Genomic DNA, 17,059 nt, shown 5'->3' with positions numbered 1-17,059 from the left:
CCTTGCCTCCCTCCTCCCGACCCAGCAGGGGCCCCACTGGATATCTCCAAGCACCTCACTGGTCCTCTCTTTGCTTCTTTCACATCCAGATCCGCAATGTGGGCACAGGGCTGTGCGCAGACACGAAGCACGGGGCCCTGGGCTCCCCACTGAGGCTGGAGAGCTGCATCCGGGGCCGCGGGGAGGCTGCCTGGAACAACATGCAGGTAGGGGCTGCTCCTCAGACCGGCCACCAGGTTCCCTGTGCCATCATAAGCCTGCAGTGCTCACGTGGTCAGGGCTGGCAGGGAGAGGCCCAGGCAATGATGAGTGACAGGTCAGCCCAAGGGACGTGTTATAAGAGCCTACTGGACACTTTGGAAAGAGGAATCCTGCACATCAGTCTGGACTGTTGGTTACAAGTGACAGACACTCGGCCCAAATAGCTGTCAACAGAGTTTCTGGCTCATGTCACTGAAGTCTAGATGATGTCATCAGGGTCTCTCCAGGGCCCCAGCTCTGCTTCCCTCTCTCTTGGCTTCATTCTTAGGCTGACTATCTTCCCAAGTGGTGGCAGAGGTGACCACCGGCAGCTCTAGGCGGCCAGCTACCTAGTGAAAAGGCATGTCCCTTCCAAGAGTTCCAGAAAAGCCCTGGGGCTCTCAGATGCTGGGTTTCCTGAGCCAGCGATGATGGAGGTATGACACAGTCCTCTTAGTGACCTGGGTCATGGGCCCCTCCTGGGGCCTAGGGTATGGTCGTCCTCACTGGAAAGATAGGGTGACACAGGAGAGAGGGTTGGTCCCCAAGGGATCTCCCAAAGGGTATAATCCGAAGAGTGAGGCGTGCAAGCCCACCATGTAGGACATGCCTCTCGCAGGAAACTGCACAAGCTTCTCCCGGTCCCTCCCAGATTCACCCCATTGTTAAGTCACACGGCATCCGTTGAATCTTGGTTTGAAGACACGTGGTTTATAGTCTCCCTGCTGCGGATTTTCTGGCATTTGGAAAGTGTACACTGATGTAAGCCTATAAGGCGGGTCCTCTGTAAAAACAGAACTCAGGAGGACTGCGCAGCGTACACACTGAGAATGCACAGCACCACTTCCTGGCGGGCACGGTGCCAGTCTCCGGAATGTGTGATGCCCTCCCCCATCCTTTCTTGAAAACCATTCTTATTAGATAATGGCTGTCACTGACTAAGGGCTTCCCAGGTGGCGCTAGTGGTAAAGAATCTTCCTGCCAATGCAGGAGATGCAAGAGACTCAGGGTCAGGAAGATTCCCTGCAGGAGGGCATGACAACCCACTCCAGTATTCTTGCCTGGAGAATTCCATGGACAGAGGAGCCTGACGGGACAGTCCATGGAGTCACAACGAGTCGGACACAACTGAGCAAGTATGCCCACATGCTCATCAGTTAATTTTGAATTCTCCACAGTCCTGTATGGCTGCCCCTTGATCCTGGGGCTTCAAGAGAGACAAGGAGAAATACAGGGCCTGGATAGAACAGGCCTAGGCAGCTCAGCTTCAGAACAGCTCCCCTTGCGGTGGAGAGTCCACATGAAGACCGGATTCACTCAGACTAACTGCAGAATGTGCCTGGGGTGTGGGTGTGCCGGCCTCCACCGTGAGGCGGGGAGCGTAGCAGCCCAGTTGCCCCACTGGGATCTGTGTCCCATGGAGCCCACAGCCATTCTGAGTGATGAGCTCTAGTGAGCCCGAAAAGGAAGAAATGCAAGTCTAAGCTACAGCTCCTGACCTGGAGGAGGCCTGGAAAGGCGACGTTCAGGGGGCAGTCACTGGCTAACGCCGCCGCCACCACTGCAATGCACCTCTGGCCAAGATGGAAAAACAGGGACCGGGTTTACCCTTCTACCAAAAGCATCCAAAGAAGTGGACAGAGTATGGGAAACAACTGTTTTCAGGAGAGCCGATGTCAGCCCTTGAAAGACAGTGACCCTTGGAAGACCGGGAGCCAACAAGCATGATGGTTGTCCCGGCTTCCTTCCTTGAGAGAGTTCCCAGTCCACAAGTCAGGGAGAGAGAAGCCCGGGGGAGCCAGGCACACACCCTGAGTTGAGGAGGCAGCGCAGAGACTGCAGGAGGTCAAGGTGGCTAGAATTCACCAAATGGAATCCTGGAGGCTTGGAGAGAGCCGGACGCTGATAATGTGTGGGATTTACAGAGGGCCCCCTGCATATCCAGCAGAGTACTGGTGTGTGTGAGGAAACTCCTGGGGCTGGACAAAGAACCACCTGAGAGGATTCATATGGAAAAATGGACGGGACAGAATAGCCAAAAAAAATTTTCAAAAGAAGTACAAAGTTAAAGGACTAATTTCAACATATATTGTTAAAGTATCACTGATTAAAGCAGTGCCATATTGACATAAAGAGAGAATAGAGACTCCAAAAATAGATCCATGCATATATGGATAGCACACTCTTAAAGACATTCAAGGGAAATTAATTCAGTGCAAAAGTATAATATTTTCAACAAATAGTGCATATCCATGTGCAAAAACATTTTTTTCAATAAATACATTATACTACATATAAAAATTAACACAAAATGGGTCATTGACTTAAACGTAAAACTGAAACCAAAATACTTTAGAAGAAAACACAGGCAAAAGTGTTTGACCTTGGTAACCCAAGCAATGATTTCTTAGATACAACACCAAAAGAGAACTGATGAAACAAAAAAATTGATAGATTGGACTTCTTCAAAATGAGAAAATTCTGTTCTTAAAAGACACCATTGAGAAAATAGGAAGACGAGCCACAGACCAAGAGAACATATTTACAAAGCATATATCTGATAACAACGTTAAATGTTTGTGAGTGAGTGAGAGTCACTCAGTCATGTCTGACTCTTTGCGAACCCATGGACTATACAGTCCATGGAATTCTCTAGGCCAGAATACTGGAGTGGGTAGCCAATCCCTTCTCCAGGAGATCTTCTCAACCGAGGGTTAGAACCCAGGTCTCCCACATTGCAGGCGGATTCTTTACCAATTGAGCCACCAGGGAAATGTTTAGAGTATAAAATTTCTCAAAACTCAGTAAGAAAATAAACAATGCAATTTAAAAATGGGCAAAAGATGTGTAGAGGTTTTAGTGAAGAAGTCATATTGGTCAGCAAAGAAGCACATCAAAAATGTTTAACTTCATAGTTATTAGAGAAATGGAAATTAAAATTATAACCTGTTAGAAAGACCAACCATACCATGGGTTGGCAAGGATATAGATGAATTGCAGCCATACACTGCTGGTAAGAATGTGACTTGTACAACCACTTTGGAAAACAATTGGGCAGTTTCTTGGAAAGTTACGCATTGATGTATCTTGTGATCCAGCCATCCCTCTTCAAGGGGTTCATCCAAAAGAGAAGAAATTATGTCCATGTCCATACAATGGCTTGTACACACGTGTTCATAGCAGCTCTAAGACTCTTGAGAATCCCTTGGACTGCAAGGAGATCCAACCAGTCCATCCTAAAGGAGATCAGTCCTGAGTATTCATTGGAAGGACTGATGTTGAAGCTGAAACTCCAATACTTTGGCTGCCTAATTTGAAGAGCCGACTCCTTTGAAAAGACCCTGATGCTGGGAAAGATTGAAGGCAGAAGGAGAAGGGGACAACAGAGAATGAGATGGTTGGATAGCATCACTGACTCAATGGACATGAATTTGGGTAAACTCCAGGAGTTGATGATGGACAGGGAGGCCTGGCATGCTGTGATCCATGGGGTCGCAAAGAGTTGGACATGACTGAGCGACTGAACTGAACTATTTGAAAACACCAAAACTAGAAACAACCCACATGTTCAACAACAGGTATATCAAGTACCATGCAGTGAATGAATATAGCTCGGCAATAAGAAGGAATGAACTGTTGATAAATGCTATTGGTATAACGTGATTAAATCTCAACAGAATTGTGTTGAGTGAAAGAAATAAAAAAAGAAAGGATCCATACTGTCTGATTCTTTTTATATAAAATTCTAGAAATTGTGAGCGCCTCTTTCTTAAAAAACAAAGGAGTTTCCTAGGGGCATGGGGAGGGATAGAAGGAAAAGATCACAGCGGGCAGGAGGGTACCTTTGGGGTGATGGATGTGTTCACTGCCTTGAGGACGATGATGATGGTGGTGGTTACACGGGTATAAGCTATGTCAAAATGTTTCACGCTGTGCACTTAAAATGTGTGCAGTTTATTGCGTGCCAATTATTCAGTAAAGCTCCTGGGGAAAAAAAGTTTATCAGCCTATATAATATGTGAACCTGGTTTGGATCTTAATTCAAACAGACTGACTCTGAAAAGAAATGTGTAAGGCAATTTGAAAACGTGTGAACTTGAATGAACTTGAGCTGTTTGATGACACTGAGAACCTTGTGGTAGCTTTTCACTATTATCAGGGCACTTACTGAAGTCATGACACCTGACATGGTAAGATGTCCAGAATTTGCTTCAAAAGGATGTGGGGATGGGGGATATGGTGCAGGGGCAGCTCTAACAAGACTCGCTGTGATTTAGTAATCATTGAAGCTGGGTCGTTGGGACAGGTGTCATCAATATAGTTTTTATATATAATATTTTTTATTTAACCCTAAATATGGAAATTATCGTTTCAACATGTAATTGAAGGTATTTTTTCCTTTAAACGGAGCTTTATTTTGGGGTGAGACTACCTTTTGCTTTAACCAGTGAAAATCTAGCAGTTGTCATTGCTGTAAGCGTAAAATAGACACTGAATTTTGGAGACGTGGTTTAAAAAAAAAAGAGGATAAACACTTTTATATCAGTATACAGTTTTCTGAACCCCTGTGTTTAAAATTTCCTGTAATGGGAAAGAAAGAGAAGCCCCTAGCTTTGCTTTGCTGTCCACGTCATGGCATCCCTGTGCGTGCAGGTGTTCACCTTCACCTGGAGAGAAGACATCCGGCCCGGAGACCCCCAGCACACCAAGAAGTTCTGCTTTGATGCCGTGTCCCACACCAGCCCCGTCACCCTCTACGACTGCCACAGCATGAAGGGCAACCAGCTGTGGAAGTACCGCAAAGTAAGACGGGGTGCGGAGGGGGGTGTACAGGGGAGCCTGCTTGATTTAAAAAAAAAACAACGTGCCTCCCCTCTTCTCTCCAGAGCCCCCTCCCTCATGCATTTGTTACACAAACCTCCCTGACTCTCCTGTCATTAAGAGAAATCAGAAATCCAGCTTTAGTATCTTTTTTTATTTTCTATTATTTTTAATTTTTTTTTTAATTCAGCTTTAGAATCTTAAATGTTGGCAACTGAGTCTCTTTTTTTTTTTTTAAACCACCTTGAGAGCAAATGAAATTTGACTGGAGATAGGCATGATTAGGGTCTCAGCCCAGAAGTGGCATACATCAGTTTTGTCCTCATCCCAGCAGGCACTGCTCAGGCACGTGGCAAGGCCAGCCTCACGCGAGGTGGGCAGTGTCCCCTGTGTGGTGGGGAGGAGAGCCAGGCAGGCCTGCAAGCCCCAGCCCCGTCCCCTCGCTGGTATCACTGCTGCTTGGGCTCATTTCCCTGTCACGGCCCAGCTGACCACCTGCCTGTTCCACAGGACCAGACCCTGTACCACCCCGTCAGCGGCAGTTGCATGGACTGCAGTGAAAGTGACCACAGGATCTTCATGAACACCTGCAACCCCTCTTCTCCCACCCAGAAGTGGCTGTTTGAACACACCAACTCCACAGTCTTGGAAAAATTCAATAGCAACTGAGCCCTCACGTTCCCACAGTGAGCCTGGCGGAGTCCCCTCCAGCACTCCCTGCAGCCTCCCTCTCCAGAGGAAGGCAGGGCTCCAGGGCTCCCCCATTCTGTACAAGGTGCTGGCCAGCCAGGTCAAGGCAGAGGGGGCTCTTGAAGCTGACCTGGGTGTCCACCCAGCCCTGCAGGCCCCAAATGGTGGCGGCATGGAGAACAGACCCTACAAGAGGCCCCACTCCAGAGCAGAGCCTGCTGCACCCCTGGCAGCGGCGTGGAAACCCAGGAGAGCCTTTTCACCCCATCACCACGTTCCCTTGAGCAGTATGTGGGAGGAATGCCAGGGTAGCCCTCGGCTACCCAAAACAGAGTCCTCCAAGCCTGCCTGACCTTCAGCTGGCTCATCCATGATGGTCCTTTAGCGAGAGAGAGAGGCAAGTTGTGTCTGTAGGCGCCAACTTTAAGCAACAGTGCCACTCATCAGCAACAGAAGGGCAAGAGTCTTTCTCGGGGCCATTGGTTTCAGCCTTTTCATTTTGGCCCCAGCTTGGGATAACTGCAGTTACTCCCCGGCATCTGTTCTCTGTCATGACCCAAGGAGATGCAGTTAGAAGCCGTGCCTGGGGCCCTCCGAGGGTTCAGTACTGACCACCGGCCAACTGTCAGGCCTGGGGCAGAAGCGTGGTCCTCCTTTGCCACCGTGGACAGCCCAGGTGTCTCCCCTGGCTCTCGGGGTGCTCAGGATGCCCATATCAGTGCTCTCCAGGCTCAAGGACAGTCCGGCCACCAGCTCTTCAGGACTGGGTTTCAGATGGCCTTGAGTCTGTGGCGCAGGCATAGTAGAAAACCTCCAAACTAGAAATTCTGCTTGAATTTCCCCCATCAGCGCTTCCGTCTCCCTCTCTCCCTTCTTCTCCCTCCTTCGGGCAGCTGCTTGTCTCAACAGAAGAGCAGAGGTGTGATGTGCTGGCCTCACATAGTCCGGAGGCTGCCGAGGTGGACCGCGGGCAGGTTGCCTAGCCCCGACTCATTGTGGTTCTGGTTCTCATATGGAATTCTAGAATTTTTAAAGAACTCTGTACTTGGGTCACAAACTAGAGTACCACATAGGATTCTGGTATTCTAGCATCCAATATGGATTTCTGGAATGCTGTGATTGAAGGAGCCAGTCAACTGTAAAACCTTCAAGGCAGCCCCTAGCCTAGAAACAATCTGTGACGTCCAAGGTTGGTGTTGGGGGACGGGTGGGGGAACCCACGTCCACCCGCTCATACCAGCGACTGGGTGTGACACAGTCCTCAGCCCAGGCCGGAAGCTGTGCCACCCCCACCACGGCCACGGCTGCAGTGAACACCCCAGCGTCCCACAAGCAGAGATGCAGTCCGCTCCATGAGGCCCTCTGTGTTTACCTTTTGCTTTGTTAATTACGTGTCAGACTCCCAGAGGGCTCCCAAACTAATAGGAAGTGTTTCTCTAACCAGCCTGCCACCCACTGATTCAGAAATGGAAATCACAGTCTACAGCCCATTGCTCCCGCCAGCTAGCCCAGGAAGTCTTTCAAATCGGTGTTCCAATTAGAGCCGAGCCTCTCGATTGTGTTATTTACCAGTGAAATAACTGAGACATAAATCTGGGAGCAGAGCCACAGATCTGCCTTTGAGATGCTGGCTGATCTCGTCAGTTACCTGGGGAGGGAAGTGAACTCTCCCAGCCACCACCACCCCGATGAAGCGTGCAGCGGGCAAAGCGTCACCTCCACCTTCTGCCTCAGCACAGCTCCCACTCTGGCCACCTGTCTGCAGGAGAGGCAGCCCCATGCTTACAGAGCTTGCTTGTCCATCCCTGGTGTCTTTTCCCAGTGAGTGCTATACCTTTTAGCAGTGGCCCTCTTTAGGAGGGAGTCAAAAGATGCGGCCCCTTCCAGAATCCAGGAAAGCAAGAGTGTTGTACTTTGGGAGAATTGAGGTAGGATTCATCATCAGAAAGTAATGCAGCATTACTAAAATGAAAACTGTGCCTTTTAAAAAGAAAAACATGCAAACGTACAGCCAATCCCTAAACTTGAATCATTTCCTAGTGCCTTGCTAGATGTAAAGGGGCAGGGTTGGGGGGGAGGGGGACGTTTTTGGTGATGTGTGCAATCCCTGTTGGATGAGTGTGTTTCCTAATGTCTGATTTCAAGCAGGAGGCATTGGGCCTAGAGCAGGATCTGAAACAGCAATGCCCACCAAGGGCCAGAGGGCCAGGTGTTATTCCATTCAATGAGAGTAACACCCTGAATTTAAAGGGCAACTGGATGGCTCTTTTAATCCATGGCCAAGAAGGGTCTCAGCCACCCCTGGGAGAGGGGCCTGTTTGGAAGCCACGGCTGCAGCCCCCATCCCACCCCCAGCGATTAGCTTTGCAATAGGTCCCACTCCAGTAGGTGACAGTGTTCTCGGCAAGACCGGGGCGCACGTGGAAAGCAGCAGCAGCGGCAAGCAGTCTTCATGTGTCCACTTTTATGTCCTTTGGTTCTCCTTTTGAGGCTGGTTTTGTATCCTCAACAAAGGATGGGCAGATCCTCTGGGCACTCTGACATTTGCAATTGCTGAACCCACATCTGTGGGTGCCGAGACTTGACATAGCCTGTAATCAGGGAAGGAGGGAGAGAAGTCCATTAACAGACCAACCAATCGCCCATAGAAGCCATTCATTGTTTTGTCTTCATTTGGGAAAGCTACATGTCTCAAGGATCCGTGAGACTGTGGAGGTGCTGTCAGCCAGGTGATGGGTGAGAATGTGGACCCCTTCTCCTCTAAAGCCTTTCTTCTGAGCATAAGGTCACAAAACGGTGTGGCTACAAAGTATCACACCTGCGTGGCCCCAGCAGCCTTTCCAAAGGAGAACTACAGGAACATTTCAGAATGCAAAGAGCATCTTCCCAGTAGGTTCAAGGCCATGGAGGAGATGCTACGTGTGCGGGCATGTGTGAGAAAAGCCATTCCACCTTGTGCTTCCAGCTGGAGCTTTCAACTTTTAAAACCATCCAGGAGCTATCATTTCCCCATTTTTGGAAGAAATAACTCAGAGTCAGAAGGGAGTACATCCACAGAAGAGATCTGACGGGGGATGCAACCTCAGGACCTGGGGAGAAAGAATGATTCTTTTTGGAGATGTAGAATATGGATTCCCAAAGTCCACATTATATTCACCACCTGTCGAATTTCTCTTTCTCTTTAAGAAATAGGTGATGTCCTTGAAGATGGCTCCATATTTTTGTGTATGCATCTCTATATTTGTAATCTCTGAAGTTTCAAAGGAGCGGCAAAGCACTTTACAGAAGTAACTGAGAAATCCGGACACCTTGCTTCAGAGATCCCTTGTTTGCACAGATCGGGTGATCTCTGTCATTCTTAGGAGGCAATGCAACTTTGATTAAGTTTTCTGACGATTTCTAAGTATGAGAGAAGGGCAAGGAGTGGGTCCTGTCCTGGAATTCTTTTCTGCTTTCAACTGATGCTTTTTTTGAAAATTCAAGTAATACTTTAGTTCTAACTGGATCTTGTGCCAAAGCCCACTGTCACCTCTGGGGTGGGAGTTGCACCTACATTCCAAGTGACAAGGTCCTCTTTTAACATTTGCTCCCAAAATGGCTTTGATTCAGCTGTGCCGGCCCACAGGGCTGGGTTCCTGCTGTGTTTCAGACTTGAAGGAGAATCCCAGAGGGATTACATGCAGGGAATATCTGAGAGGTCAGATGCGGGATTCCATAGAGAAAGCTTGAGACCACCAGCCTCTCATCTCCTGCCTGGAAAAGTGAGCCTTTGTGAAGACCTGACTTACCATGTACAACTGTGATTGTGACTGTTGTTGAGTAAACTTCCACACTTTTCTCTAACGTGGTCTCTGGCTAATTCCTTGTCTGCGCCTTTCTCCAGTCCTTTGTTCCCTGTGTATTCATTGAGCACCCACCCACTCAGTGCCTCCGCTGGGTCCTGGATAAATTTCCTACAGCCATCATTCTAAGGAGGAAGGCGGACCGCAGACAGCTCACCATGATGATTTCAGGTGTGAATAGGGCCGTGGAAGTTATAAAACAAGGTATTTTAGAGACTGGGGTGGGGATCAACATGAAGCAGGGTAGTCAGGGAATGCCTCTGTAAGAGCTGAATGACAAGAAGAAGGGAGTATGAGCCAAAAGGCAGTTTCAGATCAGATCAATAGCTCAGTCGTGTCCGACTCTTTGCAACCACATGAATCGCAGCACACCACGCCTCCCTGTCCATCACCAACTCCCAGAGTTCACTCAGACTCACGTCCATCGAGTCAGTGATGCCATCCAGCCATCTCATCCTCTGTCGTCCCCTTCTCCTCCTGCCCCCAAGCCCTCCCAGCATCAGAGTCTTTTCCAATGAGTCAACTCTTCGCATGAGGTGCCCAAAGTACTGCAGTTTCAGCTTTAGCATCATTCCTTCCAAAGAAATCCCAGGGCTGATCTCCTTCAGAATGGACTGGTTGGATCTCCTTGCAGTCCAGGGGACTCTGAAGAGTCTTCTCCAACACCACAGTTCAAAAGCATCAATTCTTCGGCGCTCAGCCTTCTTCACAGTCCAACTCTCACATCCATACATGACCACAGGAAAAACCATAGCCTTGACTAGACAAACCTTTGTTGGCAAAGTAATGTCTCTGCTTTTGAATATGCTATCTAGGTTGGTCATAACTTTCCTTCCAAGGAGTAAGCATCTTTTAATTTCATGGCTGCAGTCACCATCTGTAGTGATTTTGGAGCCCAAAAAAATAAAGTCTGACACTGTTTCCATGGTTTCCCCATCTATTTCCCATGAAGTGATGGGGCCGGATGCCATGATCTTCGTTTTCTGAATGTTGAGCTTTAAGCCAACTTTTTCACTCTCCACTTTCACTTTCATCAAGAGGCTTTTGAGTTCCTCTTCACTTTCTGCCATAAGGGTGGTGTCACCTGCATATCTGAGGTTATTGATATTTCTCCCGGCAATCTTGATTCCAGCTTGTTTCTTCCAGTCCAGCGTTTCTCATGATGTACTCTGCATAGAAGTTAAATAAGCAGGGTGACAATATACAGCCTTGACGAACTCCTTTTCCTATTTGGAACCAGTCTGTTGTTCCATGTCCAGTTCTAACTGTTGCTTCCTGACCTGCATACAAATTTCTCAAGAGGCAGGTCAGGTGGTCTGGTATTCCCATCTCTTTTCAGAATTTTCCACAGTTTATTGTGATCCACACAGTCAAAGGCTTTGGCATAGTCAATAAAGCAGAAATAGATGCTTTTCTGGAACTCGCTTGCTTTTTCCATCATCCAGCATATGTTGGCAATTTGATCTCTGGTTCCTCTGCCTTTTCTAAAACCAGCTTGAACATCAGGAAGTTCACAGTTCACATATTGCTGAAGCCTGGCTTGGAGAATTTTGAGCATTACTTTACTAGCATGTGAGATAAGTGCAATTGTGTGGTAGTTTGCGCATTCTTTGGCATTGCCTTTCTTTGGGATTGGAATGAAAACTGACCTTTTCCAGTCCTGTGGCCACTGCTGAGTTTTCCAAATTTGCTGGCATATTGAGTGCAGCATTTTCACAGCATCATCTTTCAGGATTTGGAATAGCTCAACTGGAATTCCATCACCTCCACTAGCTTTGTTCGTAGTGATGCTGTCTAAGGCCCACTTGACTTCACATTCCAGGATGTCTGGCTCTAGGTCAGTGATCACACCATCATGATTATCTGGGTCATGAAGATCTTTTTTGTACAGTTTTTCTATGTATTCTTGCCATCTCTTCTTAATATCTTCTGCTTCTGTTAGGTCCATACCATTTCTGTCCCTATCGAGCCCATCTTTGCATGAAATGTTCCTTTGGTATCTCTGATTTTCTTGAAGAGATCCCTAGTCTTCCCCATTCTGTTGTTTTCCTCTATTTCTTTGCATTGATCGCTGAAGAAGGCTTTCTTATCTCTCTTGCTATTCTTTGGAACTCTGCATTCAGATGTTTATATCTTAACTTTTCTCCTTTGCTTTTCGCTTCTCTTCTTTTCATAGCTATTTATAAAGCCTCCCCAGACAGCCATTTTGCTTTTTTGCATTTCTTTTCCATGGGAATGGTCTTGATCCCTGTCTCCTGTACAATGTCACGAACCTCATTCCATAGTTCATCAGGCACTCTATCAGATCTAGGCCCTTAAATCTATTTCTCACTTGCACTGTATAATCATAAGGGATTTGATTTAGGTCATACCTGAATGGTCTAGTGGTTTTCCCTACTTTCTTCAATTTAAGTCTGAATTTGGCAATAAGGAGTTCATGATCTGAGCCACAGTCAGCTCCTGGTCTTGTTTTTGCTGACTGTATAGAGCTTCTCCATCTTTGGCTGCAAAGAATATAATCAATCTGATTTCGGTGTTGACCATCTGGTGATGCATTCTGGGCAAAGAGAACGGCCAGTGCAGAGATCCTGAGGCAGGAAGGAGTTCCTGTGTTGGAGGCGGGGAAGGAGGTGAGCTCACAGACTTAGCCCAGGTAGTGCACAAAGGATCTTAAAGACTACACCCAGGAGTGGAGGATTTCAGTGACAACATGAAACAAGCTTAGCTCATTTCTTGCGCTCACCCATGAGCCACAAGTCCCTGCATACCAAAGCATTATGAGGGTTAGATTATCAAAGCTTTTGAGGGTTGGATTACATAATACCATGTGCTGGAAAGAACCCTGGCTGGCCCTGCTGTGCAAGGTGAGATCTTACGCAAATCCTGTCTTCTAGCTAGGTCCCAGTTTTACACAGTGAAGGGAGTTTTTCTATGGTGCTTCCAGCTCCGCCTGTTCTGCTATAGTTGAGTCTTGGTGTGGAGCTGGAGACATGAACAGAAGCTACCCTGGTGCTGTCATTCAGAGCCCACTAGAGGGCGCTGTGGACCGTGGCTTGAAGAAGGTTCCTTTACAGACCCGGGATCTGATTACAGGCCACTGTGCAGGTTTGAGCCCTGGAGCAAGAAAGTAGAATCTGTCTTCCATAACTTGCATTTCTTGTTTGTTTGAAAATCTTTTATAAACACCCATAAATTATAAATGTTTTAATGGTGTCTTTAAAGAATTTACTAGGAAATAAAGTGGGGGCTTCCGTGGTAGCTCAGACAGTAAATAAAACCACCTGCCTGCAATGCACGAGAAACAGGTTCGATCCCTGGGTCAGGAAGATTCCCTGGAGAAGGGGATAGCAACTGACTCCAGTATTCTCACCTGGAGAATTTCACGGACAGAAAAACCTAGTTGGCTACAGTCCATGGGATCACAGAGTCCGACACGACTGAGCGACTAACGCTTTCACTTCACTTTTTTTTTTTTTTCCCAAAAGGAGAGAACATTCCAGGTGTAGGAGCAACCTGGCCAAACACCCTGTGTAGAATCGTGACAGGTATGAAGGTCTGTGAGGCTGGAGCGGAGTGGGAGAGAGAGGAGACGAGGAGGCAAACCAAACCAGACCCTCTGGGGCCCTGTGGGCCGTGTTACAGGGTCTCTGATCTTTATTTCAAAGGCAGCAGGAACCATTAAAGGTTTGGGGCAGAGAGAGCATAAAGGGTGCCCTTGAACTGAAGTCTAGAGCTAGGAATGAGTTGCTCAAGGTGCAGGGCACATACTAGGACCTGGAGCCTGCAGGGTGACAAACAAATCCAGGGCGCCTGGCCCTCACGTGTCTCATCCATTTCAGCTCCTCGTCCTCCCAGCCCTACACGCAAGTGGAGAATCCAAGGTAAGTAGAGCACGTAGCCACACGCACGGTGGGAGCTCCTCCTTGTTGTTGCTTGCTTACTGGGAAACAGATTCAGAGAATGTGGCAATCCCCTCAAAGGTTTGCATCCTTTTTTTCTCCTTGTGTGATTGGGGTTGGGGCTTTGGGCCCTGGCACTTGGTAAGGGTTCAATAAGTACTTGACAAATGGACGAATGGATGAATAGTCTAGTTTCAAATTACACTCACAGCCCAAAGACCCTAGAGTGAGTTCTCCTGTCTGTCGTATGCTGTGTGTCCCTGAGCAGGTCCCTTCTCCTCCCTGGGCCTCAGGTTCTCCTTATAGCCATGAGAAGAAGGGGAGCAAGTTAAATAAAGGTCAGCCTGGAACCTTCTAGTCCTCTAGATCCTGCATCTCATATTTTGAAATGGCCCAGATCTTGTCAGGGATTTATTTTCCAAGTTTACCCAGGAAGTGGAGTCCCCTCCCGGTTTTCTTAGCGGTGTCTCCCACCTTAAGGTTTCTGGGCTTCTGGTGGAGTGGGTCCAGGAGTCAGCATCCAGAGCTGGCTTCCTGCAGCTGCTCACAGTTCTGCCAATCTCTGGCCTCAGGCAGCTGCCTCCTCTTTTGTTCCAGGCTTAGCATACCTGGCTTCCCGGATGGTGCTCAGAGCAGTCTGCAGCTCTTTGCCTTCAAGTCTGACTTGGTTTGGGGCTGGCATAGTGACAGCCCTGGGCGCACTTCACACCCACTCTCACAACACAACGCCACAGAAACAAAGGAACACGGTGAGCCCTCAGAAAAAGCAGGTTTCTTAGCAACTTTTACAGCCTTTGTTCATGAGCTCCTTGGAACTGAAGCAGCGTCTGATCTCCTGCCAGTTCCTGCCTGGGGATGGGAGAAGGGGATGGCGAGTCTGGCTTTGCTGGAGCTGGGAGCTCAGCTCCCCCACCATTGGCCTGTCAGTCAGCCTGGGAGGCAGAGACGTAAATGCCAAATTTGTCCAGGTTCTAAGAAAAGTCCTCGCCATGGTTTCTACACAGCTACAGAATTCAGCCAGCAAACATGTACTGAAACGTATTCTGTGGGCTTATGGTGGCCCTGGTCTGTGTCCAGAGTAGTAAATCCCAGCTCTGCCCTTGGCCCAGGAAAAACAGGTGAATAAGGGACCACCTGCAACCTCTCACATCTCTTGATAAGAACACACAAGGACCCAGGCAGGTGAGGGAGAAAATTACTTGACTCCAACTGTACTGTCTACTTGTTGCAGCTTCCACTGGGATCTTAGTTCCCTGACCAGGAATCGAACCTGCACCCCGTGCATTGAAAGTGTGGAGTCTTAAACCACTGGACCACTAGGGAAAGTCCCCTTGCTGCAATCTCGAGGTCACTTGTGGACACATGCATGTGTAGAGTGGTGAAAGATTGGAGTCGCCCAACATGCATGTTCCCAACTGAGGTCAATTCAGCTCTCACACCATAAACAAGGGTCCTTCTTGCCGTCTTACTCTGTGCCACACTTCTTACATTTTTGTGCTTTTGTGGGTGGTTTTGGTTTTAAGATGCCCTGCAAGCATAGTGCTGAAGTGCTTGCAGCAGAGCGGCCAGTGGGTCTGGAGATGGAAAAGCCTTGGCCTGTGTGGGCACCGGAGCCCTGTTGGGAGGTGTACAAGCCCATAGTACCTGTTTCAGTACATCTTTGTTGATTGAATTCTGCAGCTAATATGGTTTACTACAGGCCTTTAGAATAAAACCCAAACTTCTTAGCCAGGTCCCAAAGCTCCTTTGGAGCTGGCCCTTGGCCGCTTCTCCATCACCTCCCAGCAGGGCTCAGGTGCCCACACAGGCCAAGGCTTTCCCATCTCCAGACACCACTGGTCCCTCTGCTTGGAATGTTCTCCACCTGCTCGGCAACTTCTTTTCCCCCTTTGGGTCTCAGCTCAGCTGTCAGAGGCCTAACTCAAGAGGCCTGTCTATCGAGAATAGACACACGAACATCATTCCACTCTTTCTCAGCACTTCTGTAGCTCCCCTTCTCTTGCTTATCCTAACAAAACAGCCCATTCCCATGACGCACAGTAGTTTTGTTCAGTAAAGTTGCTGCGGACGCCAGATGAGTGAATACAGAACTATCGGTCCCAGGGGAAGCACGGGGTTAGGTTCCTCCAGGCTCTGGTCACCCACTGTCATCACGCCATCAATACATAACCTTGTTCTGTGCGCGTTTCTGTTTAAAGAGACCTCATTTCATATAGATCATTAATTCATTCACGTTGAACTTACAGCCAACAACACTAACTCAAGCTGCAGTGAAACTTATCTAACATATATCTTTTCTCCATCAGGCACAACCCAGCCTTCTGTGCTTAGGAACAAGAGACAGCACCTCAGCACTATGCTTACAGGACATCTAAAAACCAAAATCATCAACAAAAGCACAAAAATGTAAAAAATGTGACACAGAATAATGGCAAGAAGGACTCTTGCTTACAGTGTGAGAGCTCAATTGACCACAGCTGGGAACATGCGTGTTGGGCAACTCCAGTTTTTCACCATTCTACACATGAACATGTCCACAAGTGACCTCAAAACTGCAGCAAGGGGACTTTCCCTAGCAGTCCAGTGGTTAAGACTCCACACTTGCAATGCAGGGGCGCAGGTTCAATCCCTGGTCAGGGAACTAAGATCCCACATGTCTCGGGGCACAGCCAAATTAACTAATTAATTAAAGTAGCCTTTAAAACATGCCCCAAGTATCAGTTTTGAGCTTATATTTTAGTGAGTAGAAGAATTTTCAAACAAGAAATTAGTGAATGAGGATTATTTTAATTGTTATTTTATTTATTTGTTTGGGTGTTTGATGTCTTTCTCCTTCACTGGACTTCATGAGGGTAAGGCTCTTTCTGTACTGGTCACCATTTTATCCCCAGCTCTTAGCAGAACTGATTCGGACTTTGGAAATTGTTGAGCCATGATGAACCAAATACTTCCCTCTGGAATTTTAGTTTTGTGAGGTTTATTAACACTCGTTATTTATTTCAGCATTAGTTGTGTATTTAGTTAAGACCAAAATGAAACTGTTTTCTAGGGCCTTTTTCTGATCACATTCACAGAAGACTGATAAATCAAAAGTTGATTTTTTTTTTATGGGCATTAGAATTTTCCAGTGAGCCAAATAATTATATGCAGTCTACTAGTCTCGGTTGAATTATTCCTTAGAAACTTGCTTAGTGACCTGGCACTGAAGAAAGAAGTGGAGACGGCTAAGGGCACATTTGCCTTCCCTATGACAGAGTATACACAGGCCCCTAAGTCCATACATAAATTCACTTCTGAAAATGTGACTAACGTCAAAAGTCAAACAACAAATGTACTCTGTCAACAGAGCACATCTGTTCCTAGGTAATAAAACGTGGTATAACACTGCCAATTACACCTGCATTTTTGGACACAATCTGGGATGATATATATTCAGTCTTGGCTAATAAATCTTCAGTTTGACTGTTTCCCTTCACAAATCAAAAAACAGGCTTAAGAATATTTAGTGGAGGCTAAAGATGTATCCCTTTCAACAAATCTAATTATTTCTGTATCAATTATAAAGAG

At 47.4% G+C, this 17,059-nt stretch overlaps 1 protein-coding gene across 2 annotated transcripts in view; it reads left to right on the top strand.

The window, feature by feature from the left end:
* Window positions 1-9,594, top strand: part of GALNT10 (polypeptide N-acetylgalactosaminyltransferase 10) — a 222,017-nt gene extending 212,423 nt beyond the window's left edge. For both annotated transcript variants that reach the window (XM_006072971.4, XM_044947428.2), the window contains exons 10-12: window positions 90-206; window positions 4,894-5,043; window positions 5,572-9,594. In XM_006072971.4, coding sequence (XP_006073033.2) covers window positions 90-206; window positions 4,894-5,043; window positions 5,572-5,730 — 426 coding nt within the window. In that variant the 3' untranslated portion in view covers window positions 5,731-9,594. The remainder of the gene's footprint in view (window positions 1-89; window positions 207-4,893; window positions 5,044-5,571) is intronic.
* Window positions 9,595-17,059: the final 7,465 nt, after the last annotated feature.

This window comes from Bubalus bubalis, chromosome 9 (genome assembly GCF_019923935.1).
Source record: "Bubalus bubalis isolate 160015118507 breed Murrah chromosome 9, NDDB_SH_1, whole genome shotgun sequence".
Lineage (NCBI taxonomy): Eukaryota > Metazoa > Chordata > Mammalia > Artiodactyla > Bovidae > Bubalus > Bubalus bubalis.
Note: the sequence above shows the minus strand (reverse complement) of the source record. Positions and strands in the feature narration are given on the sequence as shown.